The sequence below is a fragment of the Phoenix dactylifera genome, unplaced genomic scaffold (genome assembly GCF_009389715.1).
Source record: "Phoenix dactylifera cultivar Barhee BC4 unplaced genomic scaffold, palm_55x_up_171113_PBpolish2nd_filt_p 000818F, whole genome shotgun sequence".
NCBI lineage: Eukaryota > Viridiplantae > Streptophyta > Magnoliopsida > Arecales > Arecaceae > Phoenix > Phoenix dactylifera.
This window is the reverse complement of record NW_024068185.1, coordinates 28,431-41,616: the sequence shown is the minus strand read 5'-3', so window position 1 is coordinate 41,616 and position 13,186 is coordinate 28,431. Positions and strand designations below refer to the sequence as shown.

At 45.1% G+C, this 13,186-nt stretch overlaps 1 protein-coding gene across 1 annotated transcript; it reads right to left on the bottom strand.

Moving 5' to 3' along the window:
* LOC103718770 (long-chain-alcohol oxidase FAO4A-like) lies at window positions 1-8,671 on the bottom strand. The gene is made up of 3 exons (XM_008807726.4): window positions 8,268-8,671; window positions 7,672-7,941; window positions 1-2,169 (listed from the first exon to the last, which is right to left on the bottom strand). Exons 1-3 carry the CDS (start codon window positions 8,553-8,555, stop codon window positions 346-348), a joined length of 2,382 nt encoding a protein of 793 aa, XP_008805948.2. The 5' UTR covers window positions 8,556-8,671; the 3' UTR covers window positions 1-345.
* Window positions 8,672-13,186: the final 4,515 nt, after the last annotated feature.

Genomic DNA, 13,186 nt, shown 5'->3' with positions numbered 1-13,186 from the left:
TTTGTTTCATTGGTTATGCATGTAAATTATAGATTGAAATGAAATGATTTGCCGATTATTAGTAAACTTTGTTCTTGTACATGTGAATATTCATTTGTTCTTATGACTACGATGCACCTATTCTCAAGCTCGGATCCTCTCCATCAGTTTGTACCCAATCCTCTCAAGGTTGAAGTGAAGTAAATATTCCCTCCCTTGTGTCCTCCAGGTCAACCATCCGCCGCTCCTTTTTCATTGAGGTGAGCCGCGCATCACTCTGTTCCGATCCTCAGCCATGCATGCATGCATGCATGCAAGCAAATCGATGGCTGGTCTGTGCAGTGATACTATATATATTAATTTGTTTCATGTTGACCCGGAAAAGGTGCCGTGGCTCTGATTTCTGTTCTCCTGCATCATCTTCCTCCTCAACACCTGGACGATGGAGCGGGCGGTGCAGTAGGCGATGGCCTGCACGGTGACCATGGGGTTCACCCCAAGCGCCGTCGGGAAGACGCTGGTGTCGGCCACGAAAAGCCCCTCCACCTCCCACGTCTCCCCTCCCTCGTCCACCGCCGACGTCGAGGCCTCCACCCCCATCCGGCAGCTCCCCATCTGGTGGGCCGAGCACACCGGCGTGGTCAGAGACCCGACACCTCTCCGGCTCGCCTCCTTCACGAAACTATCCCACTCCCTCGCGCTCGCCCTCTTCACCTCGAACCGCTCCCCCTTGCAGTGCTGCGTCCCGACCTCCTCCGCCCCCGCCGCCGCCATTATCCGCAGCATCTTCTCCACCCCGTTTTTCAGGCTCTCCTCGTCGCCTTTCTCCATCCGGTAGCTTATGTTCCCCTCCCCGTCCACCGTGCCGGACCCGCGGTCCCTCACCAGGGCGAACACGTGCGCCGTTCGCGCGAACCGCGTCATCCGGTCCTTGAAGTCGGCGCCGGACGTCCACGGCGTCACCACCGAGAACATCCCCGGGTGCAGCGCCGGCGTCTGGATCACCACGCCGTAACCCGTCGTCCCCCAGTTGGCCGCGACCGTCGACATGGCCGTCATGATATCTCCCTCGTAGCTCCTCTTCTCTTCCTCTTTGTAGTCCGGCCGCCGGGACCCGGACTCCGGGAAGTGACCCCACACCATCACCACCGGGTGGAGGTGGAGGTGCTTCCCGATGTTCGGGTTCCGCAGGCCGCTCCTCTTCAGCAGCACCGGCGTGTTCAGCGCGCCGCAGGCCACCACGGTCACCTTCGACTCCACGATGCACGTCTCGCCGCTCTCGGTTTCGAACAGCACGCCCGTGGCCACCTTTCGACGCCTTCGCCCTCTGTCCCGGTGGAGCACTCTGACGGCTCTGCACCCGGGCAGGATGACGCCGTTGCGGGACTCCGCCATGTCGACGAGCCACGTCTCGGAGGTGGCCTTCTTCCGCCCGTCTTTGCACCCGAAGCAGCACCAGCCGCAGTGGTGGTCGGGCGGGGCGTTGCGGGAGATGTTGCTGACCGGATAGCCGAGCTCGAGGCAGCCGCGCCGGAGGGCGGCGTTGTTGAGGCTCTCCTTCATCTCGTGCACGTCCGACTGGACGCCCATGCGCTCGCACACGGCGTCGAGCGCCTCAGCGTAGGCGTCGCTCCCGAAGAGCTGCAGGCCGTGGTCGCGCCGCCACTCGGCGGCCACGTGGTCCGGGGTGCGGAGGGCCGCCGCCCAGTTGATGGCGGACCCGCCGCCGACGGTGGCGCCAGAGAGGACGACGACGCCCGTGTCGGTGGTGGAGAGGAGGCCGCCGCCCTCGTACATCAGGTCCAAGGTGGGGCCCTCGCAGAGGGAGAGGTTGGACCGGGCGTGGTAGCCGCCCTTCTCGAGGACGACCACCTTGTAGCCGGCCCGGGCGAGGAAGCCGGCGACCACCCCGCCGCCGGAGCCGGACCCGACGACCACGGCGTCGCAGAGGATGGTCCGGAGGGGCTTCTTGCGGCGGCCGCCTGGGAAGGGGCGGGTGGCGAGGGAGAGTCCGGCGCGGGAGAGGGCGGCTCCGGGGCTCCCCATGTGGACCAGGGCGCGGTGGAGCGGCCCAAAGCGGTCGTCTTCGCTGCACTGGTCGACCGACGCTTTGACTTGGTCAGCGAATGCGGGGTCGGGTCCACAGTATTCCAAAGCCCTCCACGTCGGGTTCTCGTACTTGTCGTTGACCTGGCACAGGAGTAGCGACGTCAACCCTCTTCTAGCTAATGCCTATCTACCTGTTCGTTGGTCAGTCTAACAAATCTTACTCAAAAATTATTCATTCATGGCCAGTGAGTACTATGGATTTTACTTTAAATGACTTCGAGGCCACGGTTAAGGGTAGCATAACGCTGCATTGCCTCCCTTACCACTTCATTGAAAAATATTTAAGTACTTTGATCTCAAATCTGAACCGACTCCTAGCTTTTATTGATATTATATTTTTAAATATTTAGTCATCCAAATAGGTATTTAAAGCTTAAGTTATGGAGATTCGGTTCTAAAAGACATTGGCCTTCATTTCAGTTTCCACTAGAAACTCTCCACTTTGCAGCTACGAGACTCTCGATCTCTAGATGAGGAGCCTACGTTCCAATCTTGGTAGGATATATTGGGATAGAAACGGGATAGCTCTAGGCCTCCTCTATTTTGAATAGACAAAAATGGTAGAGGGGCCGGGGACCTTCTCTTTCACTCTTATTTCTTCGCCCAGCCACCAAAACCACTAACGCCTCCACTATCTTCATTACTATTATGGTCTCCACCATTATCATCATATTTATATTTATAAAATAATTAATCATACCGAATATATTTATATTTGGAAAATTTTTAATATATATATATATATTTGAAGTAGAAAAATAATATATTTCACTCATGCATGATTGCTCGCTGAAAAACAAGGCGGATATGCCGTGCCCAAAACATTTTCCTTAGGGCTCGTTTGGTTTGCGGGGAAGCATTTTTCTTCCTAAGAATATGATTCCTGGGAAACAAATTTTCCCATGGGAAAATACTTTTGGCATGTTTGGTTGACCATGGGAAAGTGACAAATTTCCAAGGTGATTATGTTTGGTTGGCCATCCACTTTCCTAGGAAAGTTATATATAATTCCTATTATGCCCTTAATAAAAATTAGATTTTTAATGCCTCTTTAATGCTTCTTTAATGCTGAAGGGACTTTTTGGAAAAAAGTAAAAATGGAGTGATTCCCGCCTCATGGGAAAGTAACTTTCCCATGTTTCTCATGGGAAAGACTTTCCCATGAAGGACTCGTTTGGTTCGCGGGAAGCATTTTTCTTCCTAGGAATATGATTCCTGGGAAACAAATTCCTAGGAAGAGGATGCCTAGGAAAGTACGTTTGGCATGTTTGGTTCACCATGGAAAAGTGACAAATTTCCAAGGTGCTTATGTTTGGTTGGCCATCCACTTTCCTAGGAAAATTATATATAATTCCTATTATGCCCTTAATAAAAATTAGGTTTTTAATGCCTCTTTAATGCTTCTTTAATGCTGAAGGGACTTTTTGGGAAAAAGTAAAAATGGAGTGATTCCCGCCTCATGGGAAAGTAACTTTCCCATGTTTCTCATGGGAAAGACTTTCCCATGAAATGTGGGAATCACATTCCCATGGGAATACAACTTTCCCTTCTCTCTCCTTTGAAAACTCCAACCAAACAAAGGCATCTCATTACTTTCCCGTTGACCACACTTTCCCCCCCTTCTTTTCCCGCGAACCAAACGAGCCCGAAATGTGGGAATCACATTCCCATGGGAATACAACTTTCCCTTCTCTCTCCTTTGAAAACTTCAACCAAACAAGAGGCATCTCATTACTTTCCCGTTGACCACACTTTCCCCCCTTCTTTTCCCGCGAACCAAACGAGCCCTTAGTTACTATCTCTCGAAATTGAGAAATCATTTCGATGTACCAGCTCAGCTATGGAGCGGGCCTATAGAGATCCAACACGTAGATAGATTTGTCCACCTCAGTGGGACAAACAAGGGGGACTAAACTGAGCGCTCCTCCTGAGCATCGCCCTCACCAGCAACCCCATCTTCTTCGTCGACGTACGAGATCCATCCTATATGCTACAACTTCGATCTCTCCAATTTCTTCCGCCGCGAGTCCGCCTTCCGCACTCCATCCCCTTCCCTCCACCTCCATCCATTTGCCTCCGACAAGCCCCTGCAATCCATCCGTCGAAGCCCCGACTTCGTACGTCACTGGCAAGACCCCCCCGCTATATCGAGTTCTGGAGCAACGTCGCCGCTTCAACTCCTCCACTTCCCACAAGATGGCACCCTCCTCCTCACTTCCGACGCAGAATTCGGAGTGGTTCATTGAGATCGGTCTGCCGAGATTGGCGGACTAAGTTTGTTGGATAATAAACTTGATTCCTAAAGTGAGTGGCATCCAACTAGCATCCTAGTTGGAAAGTCAAAGTCAAGTCGAGGTCAATAAGGTGAAAAACCCAGGATAACAAGAGTTATCATGAGTTGTAGAAGGTTAAGAGTCATAAGTTGTACAATGTGAAGAGTCATGAGTTATATGAGATTTAAGAGTCATGAGTCATATGAGATTTAAGAGTCGTGAGTTAGGAATATTAAAAGTCAAGAGTTATATGAATTATATGGGTCATGGGCATATCAAGAGTCGTGAGTTAGGAATATTAAGAGTCAAGAGTTATGAGTTACATGTATGAATTTCTAGAGTCACATGAAGTTTATATAAAGGGGTGTAAGCATCCATTTGTATGTGGTGAGTTGAATAAAAATTATTCTTCTTCAAACTTTGTTCTTGAGAGTTTCTACCACCTTCTTCTTGAGTGTTCTTCCTCATTTTTTCTAACAAAGTTGAGATCTACCTAGACCGGATCGACTCAGTGTTGCAGGAGGGCTGGTGGGATGAATCAAACATCTATGAGATGGTCGACACATCCGCCTCCTCCGACTTCTTTGATGATGATCGATGATGATGGCAAGGTAGTGGTGGTCGACACCCAGACGGTGCTCGACGCTTTGCTTCTCAAGGCTAATCGCTGCTCCGACTCCCTCTGTTGGGCTGGCTAGAAAGGGAAAATGATGCTCAAAAGGGGCGCTCGGGAGGGCAGAGCACTCAGTTTAGGTTTCTATTACCAATGAGATCGAAAGTTCTATCCATATGGCTGATCATTGAAATGCTAGAGTCTTTGAGGATAGAAGGCAGCATCGGAGGGTAATTGAGAGACTAGGTTACCTTTTGGATTACTCAAAGGGAGGCTAATTGAGTTGCTTCACATGTAGCGCAACATTCTGATGAGTTTTTTTTAGATAGCCACGAGACTTTTCCCCTCCCCTTTTTTTTTGACTTTCTCACTTGTATTTTTACGAGAACGACATGATTTATCCGGTTCATCTAAAAAAAAAATCAATAAATAGCATACAATCCTTCTATGCTACTGTTTTTGAGATATTTCTCCTTTCGGATTCGAATTAATGAATGCTTCCTACATGCAACTGTAAGGTTGAACTCGGAACCAATTCAGTCGTCCCATAAATCATGGACATATACACGTAGCTCTCTAAAGTCAGAAAGTTACTGAACAAAATGCTTTGCTGACTTCGATTAATAACTTAGAAAGGCACTTGGTTGTGTGTCATATTCTCATTGAACATGCATCATGAATCGTGCCATTGTTACAAGTGAATAGTGCAAAAAGGTTGAGGGAGTTTTATACGCCCTTATAGAACGACCACTGGGTAGATATAAAGTGATCATTAAAATTAAGAAAAAATATAAAATATTATAGAGACATCCCATCAAATTTAGATCATTTATACTTGAACTCTAAAAATTTTCAATGTCAACTAGTCATCAAAACATTAAATTTGTTACAATATGGCCCAATCGTCTATCTCCATTACAGAATGTTATCACATAAGCATCGCATATGATAACTAATCTTTTATAAACCTCCAAAACTACCCTTTCCATTTAGCAAGGGGCTCTTGTTTTGGCGGAAATTAAAAGAAAAAAGAGGGAGAGTAGTGATTTGAGATCCATGCAGGTAAATGAATGACAAATAATAGGGCACTTTAAGATCCATGATGAATAATAGAGAATGGAGCACTTCGATATCCGTATAGGCGGATGAATGATAAAGAATGAAGTGCTTTGAGATTTGTGTAGGTAGATGAATGACAAAGGACTAAGTGCTTTGAGATCTATGCAAGCTAATGGATGATAGAGGATGGAACGCTTTGAGATTTGTGCCAACAGATAAATGATAGAAGATAGAGCGCTTTGAGATCTATGCAACCAGATAAATGACAGAGGATAGAATGCTTTAAGATATATGCAAGCAGATGGATGATAGATGATGGAGTACTTTGAGATTTGTTTAAATAAATGAATAATAGAGGATGGAGCACTTCGAGATCTGTACAAACAAATGGATCCCAGATGGAACGCTTTAAAATCTGTGCTGGTGATTGGATAACAAAAAAGGGGGCTCTTTGAGACTCGTGCTTGTAGATGGATGATTGAGACTTGAGCACTTTGAGATCTATGCTAGCAAATATATGAGAAAAGATGGAGCGCTTTAAGATATGTGTGGATGGTAGAATGCAGCGCTTTGAGATCTGCATAGGTAGAGAAATAATAGAGGATAAAGCGTTTTAAGATCTATAAAGGTGGTTGGATTAAAGAGGATGGAGCACTTTGAGATCTATGTTGGTAGATGAATGGCAAATAACGCCATCTCTGAAATAAGGGTATCTTTTTTCTTTTTTTTTTTACTCAGCTAGATCCAGGTAGACGGATGGGCCATACTACAACAAATTTGAAGTTTTGGTGGCTAGTTGATATTTTTAGACTTTTGGCGTTTAAGTGCAAATAGCCCAAATTTAAGAGGTATCTCTGTAATTTTTATATAAAAAATTAAAATTTTTCTATATATGTGGAGAGTGGAGACCCAACGACATACACCCTCAAAGGTGCAAACCAGAGATTGCTGAGCAAAAAATATAACCACAAGGATAATACAATATTACTTTTTCTAAACATATATAAATACGATCGAATTCTTATGTCGTTTCTGGATATCTTCCAAACTAACCATCTTGACCCGCATCATGCTCAGCGAGCTGGCTCCGTGCTTCAAGAAAACGCCATATTCAAGGCCAAAAAGACTAATAATTATTTTATTTTGGTAGTTAAAAGCCTAATAAATTTGATGTCCGTAGAGTAACCCGGATAGAAGAATTCCTGCTTTTAAAAGAAAGCTTTTTTAAAAGCAAGGTTTTCATCTTGGCGATGTCAGTCAAGGTCTCGATTTATATCAATAATATCTACAAAAATCTCATCAAATAATAAGATATAATCTGCAATAAAAAACTAAGTAGCTGATGGTACCCATATATGTGTAAAAAAACTGCCGGTCCGTATGATTAAAAAAATAAAAATTAAACACAGGCCATGCAGCTAGAAAGTAGTACGCTACGCACATATGATGGCGCTGACAGATGATTATATACACATATACATACCATACATACATACATACATACATACATATATATATACACACACACATATATACATATACACATACATACATACATACATACATATACACACAAAAGGAGAGAGAGAGAGAGAGAGGGAGAGAGAGAGAGAGGGTTGTGATTGCTTCCCATCTCACCTGGGTGAAGTAGAAGAAGGGGATCAGGAACTTCATGGCCCTGAAGAGCTTCCTGTAGAGGTAGATGGGGCTGGATGACCACGACGACAAGATCTCCTCCCTCCGCGTAGGATCGATATCCGAGAACTTGTGGAAGAAGGGGAAGCGGCAGGACACGCACCGCGTCCCGCAGAAGATGAACGTGCCGTACCATGTCGACAGCAGCCACAGCGACAGCCGCAGCAGCCCCAGCAACGCATGTCGTAGCCTCCTACTCACGTACCCTCCCACCTTAATTATAAACGCATTATTAATTAATATATAATTTGAATACGTACCCTATATGGGTTCCGTGCATGCATGATTCTGAACTATTATTACGACTCTTCCAATCTATGCTATTTATTTATATATATATACGAAACCTCTACTGCTGCTACGAAAAAAGTTACCTGGAGAAACCAAATCGTGGCAAAATTTAATCAAGAGGCCAGCATGCATCTTTCATTTCCTTGAACCGATAAAGAAACAAATAACAGTAGAAACAAGAAGGAAGCCAACCAAATTCAAAAGAAGCTCTCGCGCAATTGTTACTAGTGGAAATGGAGCATTCTTACAATTTGTGGGGTTCCTATCATGGAAGCGGAGGCGAGGTAGAACGCACGGATGGACTCATTCCGAGCACCGGGCAGGTCGATGGAGGGCAGGAAGGTGTCACTTATTGCAGTGAGGGAGTCCATCTCTCGGGCAGTGAGACCGTTCCCCGGAGGAGGACGACGATGCGGTTCTCCGCCGATGGATTCTGAGTAACAATTCAACGCTTCCAAGTCAACAGAAGTTTCGAGGAGGGCTTTCTTGGCGATCACCGGGGACTTGACGAAGTTAAGTTCATGGCTGGAATCCATGGCAATAGCAGCTCGATCTCCAGGTGCTAAAAAGTGGACCGGATGACAGGATTACTGGGAAGTACAAGCAATGAATTAGACAATGGCCACCATGGGTTGCAACAGTATGCTAGCTTGATGTTTATATATACCGAGATCGATGGGATGGAAGATGGAGAGAACGCCACGGGGGGCTCGCGACGGAACCGAAACATTAATGCTGGCAGATTTTTTTGGCCAACCCCTTACCTGAAGCCATTAATAGAGTTGGCCCTGGCCCTTAACCTCAGCCATTGAGTGAGTTGGCCTTGGTGTTAGTCTTGGCATCCAGCTCGAACATTAATTAGAAGCCTTTCCGTCGGTAAAGTAGGAAAGGCCCACAGGTGTCAAGTCTCCCAACTAAACCGTACGGCAAGCTTGGGCGGATTACAGAAGTTGGGTTGCCAAGTGATTAATTATTCGAAGAGGTTCATAAATATCCATGTTGAACTACACGGGGCCAATAAAATCATTTACGTGAAGACGAAGTCATTTGATCATTTCTTGATCTTTGATGACAGCATTACTGTAAGGTGGGAAAAAAAACAGGATGTGCTCCTCACCATCCAGAGTATATCCCAAGTTTTTCAATTCCAACTCGGAATAATCCCAATAGAGAAAACCTCACAAGCACGTACTCTTGGATGAGTTGGTTTTTATAACATGCCTCACCCCCCATCATAAGCTCTTCAGTACGGTTATATAAAATTTTCCTCATCGTGACCACCACAAAACTTGATCCAATTATCGTATCGAAGGCTATCTTGAACGCGGAATCCAGATTAAGCTAAACATATCAAGTCGAACAATTTGAAGTCATTAATAACTACAATTTGTCCAAATTCGAAAATTCCATCTTTTGTGTCCTTTTTAAAGTGGTGAGATGGGAATATTCCAACTTCCTAAAAGCTTGCTAATGGATATATAGGAAAGGCCATCTATGATTGGTACGACGACCATGATTGGATTAGCCCCGTATACGGTTGTCCGCGACTTGAAGCAAGCTCCAATCTTCCGTGATCTGCTAGCCAAAAATATAAAAATAATTAGGACAAATGAAAAGTTTGATCCTTTTCTCTTTTTTCCCCCTTCTTTTCATAAAATTTGGTAAGATAGAATGTAACGAAGGTAAGATTTATTTCGTACAATTTATGTGGTTCATAACAAACTCAATCACAATAGGTTTACTGCCCAAAAAACATAATAAATGTTGCCGCCTAAAACCGACCTAATGGAATTGGTAGTCAGGAAGGCAAAAGTAGATCTGGTCGGCTTCGCTGGAGATGGGTTGCACCATACGAGCTACAGGCTCCAACCTGCAACTAAAAGAGAATGATCAGGGGGTCGCCAGAATATAACCAGTAAGAAATCCTTCGATACTTAAGTTACAGTTTCAGAAGAGAACAAAAGAGATCTAAGCAAAAATGATGATGTGAGATCACGATGAAGATCGAGTCTCTTACCCGAGCATCCTTGGGCTTTATTATATAAAAATAAGGGCGCTAATCTCGCGTGATCTTCGGATAAGCTATTACGCTTTTTTCTTATTTGCCGACTTGGATAGACGTAGCCTTTCTTATTTGGCACACAGAGATGGTGCCCAGCTATAACCACCCATGCCGATCGCCCAGAGATTAGCTCAATCGTTGACACTAGGTGACATATATTGCCCTCCTACTAATGGGTTGAGCTAGCATGTGTAATTTAGGAGAGCGGCAAATCCGAGCCATATCACTTGCCCCTACTTTTGAGATCGAGTCATTCTGCTCAACTCAAGTGAAGAAAAGCCATCCATCAGATGATCCGGCCGAACCAAAATCAAATTGTCTGATTGGGCCCAGATATTTTCGAACGCCACGTTTAATGTCCGATGCAATTTTCACAGTATTAGTTTTGCTTCCAAAGCGATGCAAGTAGAAGCGGGAATATCGTCATTATAGTCTTACCTTCTTAAGACACTAACATGATTGATCTGCAGGAACTAGGAATGCCGAATGCTGAGCAGACATATGACAGCTTGAAGAGTGGGGCAGTTGCCCGAATGCTTGGATCAGAGCCATTCATGGTTCCATATAAGACGTGAAACCCTTAGTCATTCGCTCTCATTTGGGAAAGTCGTGCCTCTGCATCCGAGTGGTTTTCTGTCCGGTGAGTGCTTCGGCATTTTCCTCCTCCACTTTTTTGGTGTTCTTACGTAGGGTGGATGTTTCTTATTGAGATCCCCTGCTTTTTCCTTCTTTTTCATTATGCTGGTTTTCTGTCCGGTGAGTGCTTCGGCATTTTCCTCCTCCACTTTTTTGGTGTTCTTACGTAGGTTGGCTTTCTCTCATTGAGATCCTCTGCTTTTTCCTTCTTTTTCATTATGCCGAGCCACCATGGTTGGTTCGTCTTAAGGTGACCTTGTGGCTTCTTCTTTCGGCAGCTTTCTAATGGCTCGAAAGGTGAAGAAATGGAGGTCTCTCTTATGGTCTTGACACCAAGAACTATGCCCTAGATGAGGATGATTTAGACTGATTCCAGAGGTGCAATCGCATTCTTGCTGGAATCTTTCTCAGGTTACTAGCACGTAACCACCCATATTGATCGCTCAAAGATTTGCTCGGCCGTTGACTCCGCATGACACATGTTGCGCTCCTAGCGGCGGATTGAGTTGGCAGGTGTAATTTCATTAAGCAGCGGATCCGAGCCGTATCAACAAGCATACAAGTTTTTCTAAACAACAAAAAGAAGAAGGATCGTCAGAACAATATGCATGCAGATGCCATACTATGTTCTTTAGGTGCGGTGCAATGCACACATTTTACACAGGACGTTCGGCAGACGAGCAGGAATGCAAAGGTCATGCCATTGGTTCCCACACCAACCAAATAACCCACGTAGAAAGCCAGTTAGCAGGGGAAATTAATTACCTCTCAAATGAGGAGTATATATGTCTTAAGCTCATGAAAATATACGGAACCAGATCTATTGTCTAAATTTCCATCCTTTTCAAAGAATTTGCATCCTCACGCGCTTCTCTTCCAACAGCAGCAACACCATTCTACATCCAAGCTAGGGTCAAAGTTTCCAAAAGCTACTATGATTACTAACTTTTTTGATGCACCAAACAGCAAACGGTGCACACATCAAAAGCCAAGCTTTCTACATGTAAGATGATTTTACGAAATGTTCACTTAAATGTTCACTTTTTTTTTGCCCGAGAAACCATTTCCGGCAGCTTTCGAAAATTGCTCTATGGTGTAACCATTCGAAAATGGCATTCAGGATCATGAGCCATCAATTAATCAATTGTCTATGGACATAAGGATCGATCTAGCCTCAAATTCCACTAATAGATGGCCCAAGCTTGTTAATTAGGAAGCTGAAGATTGATGTTCATGCAAAAATGCGTTTTTTCAAAAAATGTTTCAGAAGCAAGGTTTTTCGGTGATACGTCTGCTCGCGAAGCTGGCACGAAACCGCTGCACGAAAGGTGCTGGAGAATTTTAAAGTGACGAGACTCTACTTAATTTTTTTCTCAGAAGAAACACAGAAAACTCTCTCTCTCTCTCTCTCTGTCTCTGTCTCTGAGAGGAACTTCTCCGTTGCGGGAAGGCGAAGGTAAGCCATGATTGGCTCATGAGCCTGCTAATTCCATTGAGGCATCCGAATTGATTTCATCCCAATGGATCCACATCTCATATACTCTCCTTGTACATATTTACTCTGATGAATAAAAGCTAGGGGAAGTACTTCACTTCCTCCTATTTTTCTTTCAATCAAAAAAAAAAAAAAAGGGGATCGGAGAGGAACTTCTAGTATAAGTCATTCATCAGCTGTAGTAAAGCATTTCGTATATTTTGCACATGGCTGATGCTGGATAATTCTATATTTATATTTTACTGCATCACTATTATTATTTTTTTGGATATGAAGAAAATATTAGAAAAAGTAGCAGACCTGCATATTTGCTTTGCTGTAATGGCCCATGATCTCATGCAAAAAAATTAATCGAAATATATTATTTAATTTTGTTTGCTCTAATTTAAAATTTATCGAGTATACAGTCGATGTAACCAAAGCGTATGCCGGTGCATGGATCCCCACAAGAATCCTTCCTACCCTACATTCTTGCGGCAATCGCAGTATTCCGTTCACACAGGACCCATTCGTTAATTAATATAAAGCATAATTAATGTCGAACGCAGGCAGATTTCGTCCACACGCACATTGGCGTGTCGAGAAAGCTGGAACGGTTCGGTGGCTCAAAACTGGTAGCGGCCAACCAAGTGGCGACGTAACTCTTCTGGAACTCGAGCCTCGAGGGCTGCAAGGGAAGTGCGGGCACATAAGCTTGGTCCCACTCCCTCCTTAAATGCAGCCGGGGGGTTCATAAATTGGACGGGTGAGGCTCAACCCCCAGGCCGCAAGAGCGGTTCGCGGTTGGAGCTTTGATGGCCGCAACCCCGGCGGGCCGCGAGAGCGGGTTGCCGACCCATTCAGGGTTCCAAAACTCCAGATCATGCATGACGGCGGTATCGTGAGATACTCGAAAAGATCCAGGAAGGCATCAGTAAGTGTACGGTGCGACCGACCAATTAGTTGTGCGTAGTTCTCGAGGGAAACTTGCGACT

Excerpts from the sequence above, each read along its gene's own strand:
- LOC103718770 (XM_008807726.4), bottom strand. The coding sequence starts at position 8,555 with ATGGATTCCAGCCATGAACTTAACTTCGTCAAGTCCCCGGTGATCGCC. Across the intron at positions 7,942-8,267 it reads TGATAGGAACCCCACAAATT|GTGGGAGGGTACGTGAGTAG; the intron begins GTAAGAATGCTC and ends TTTATAATTAAG. Across the intron at positions 2,170-7,671 it reads CCTTCTTCTACTTCACCCAG|GTCAACGACAAGTACGAGAA; the intron begins GTGAGATGGGAA and ends CTCCTGTGCCAG.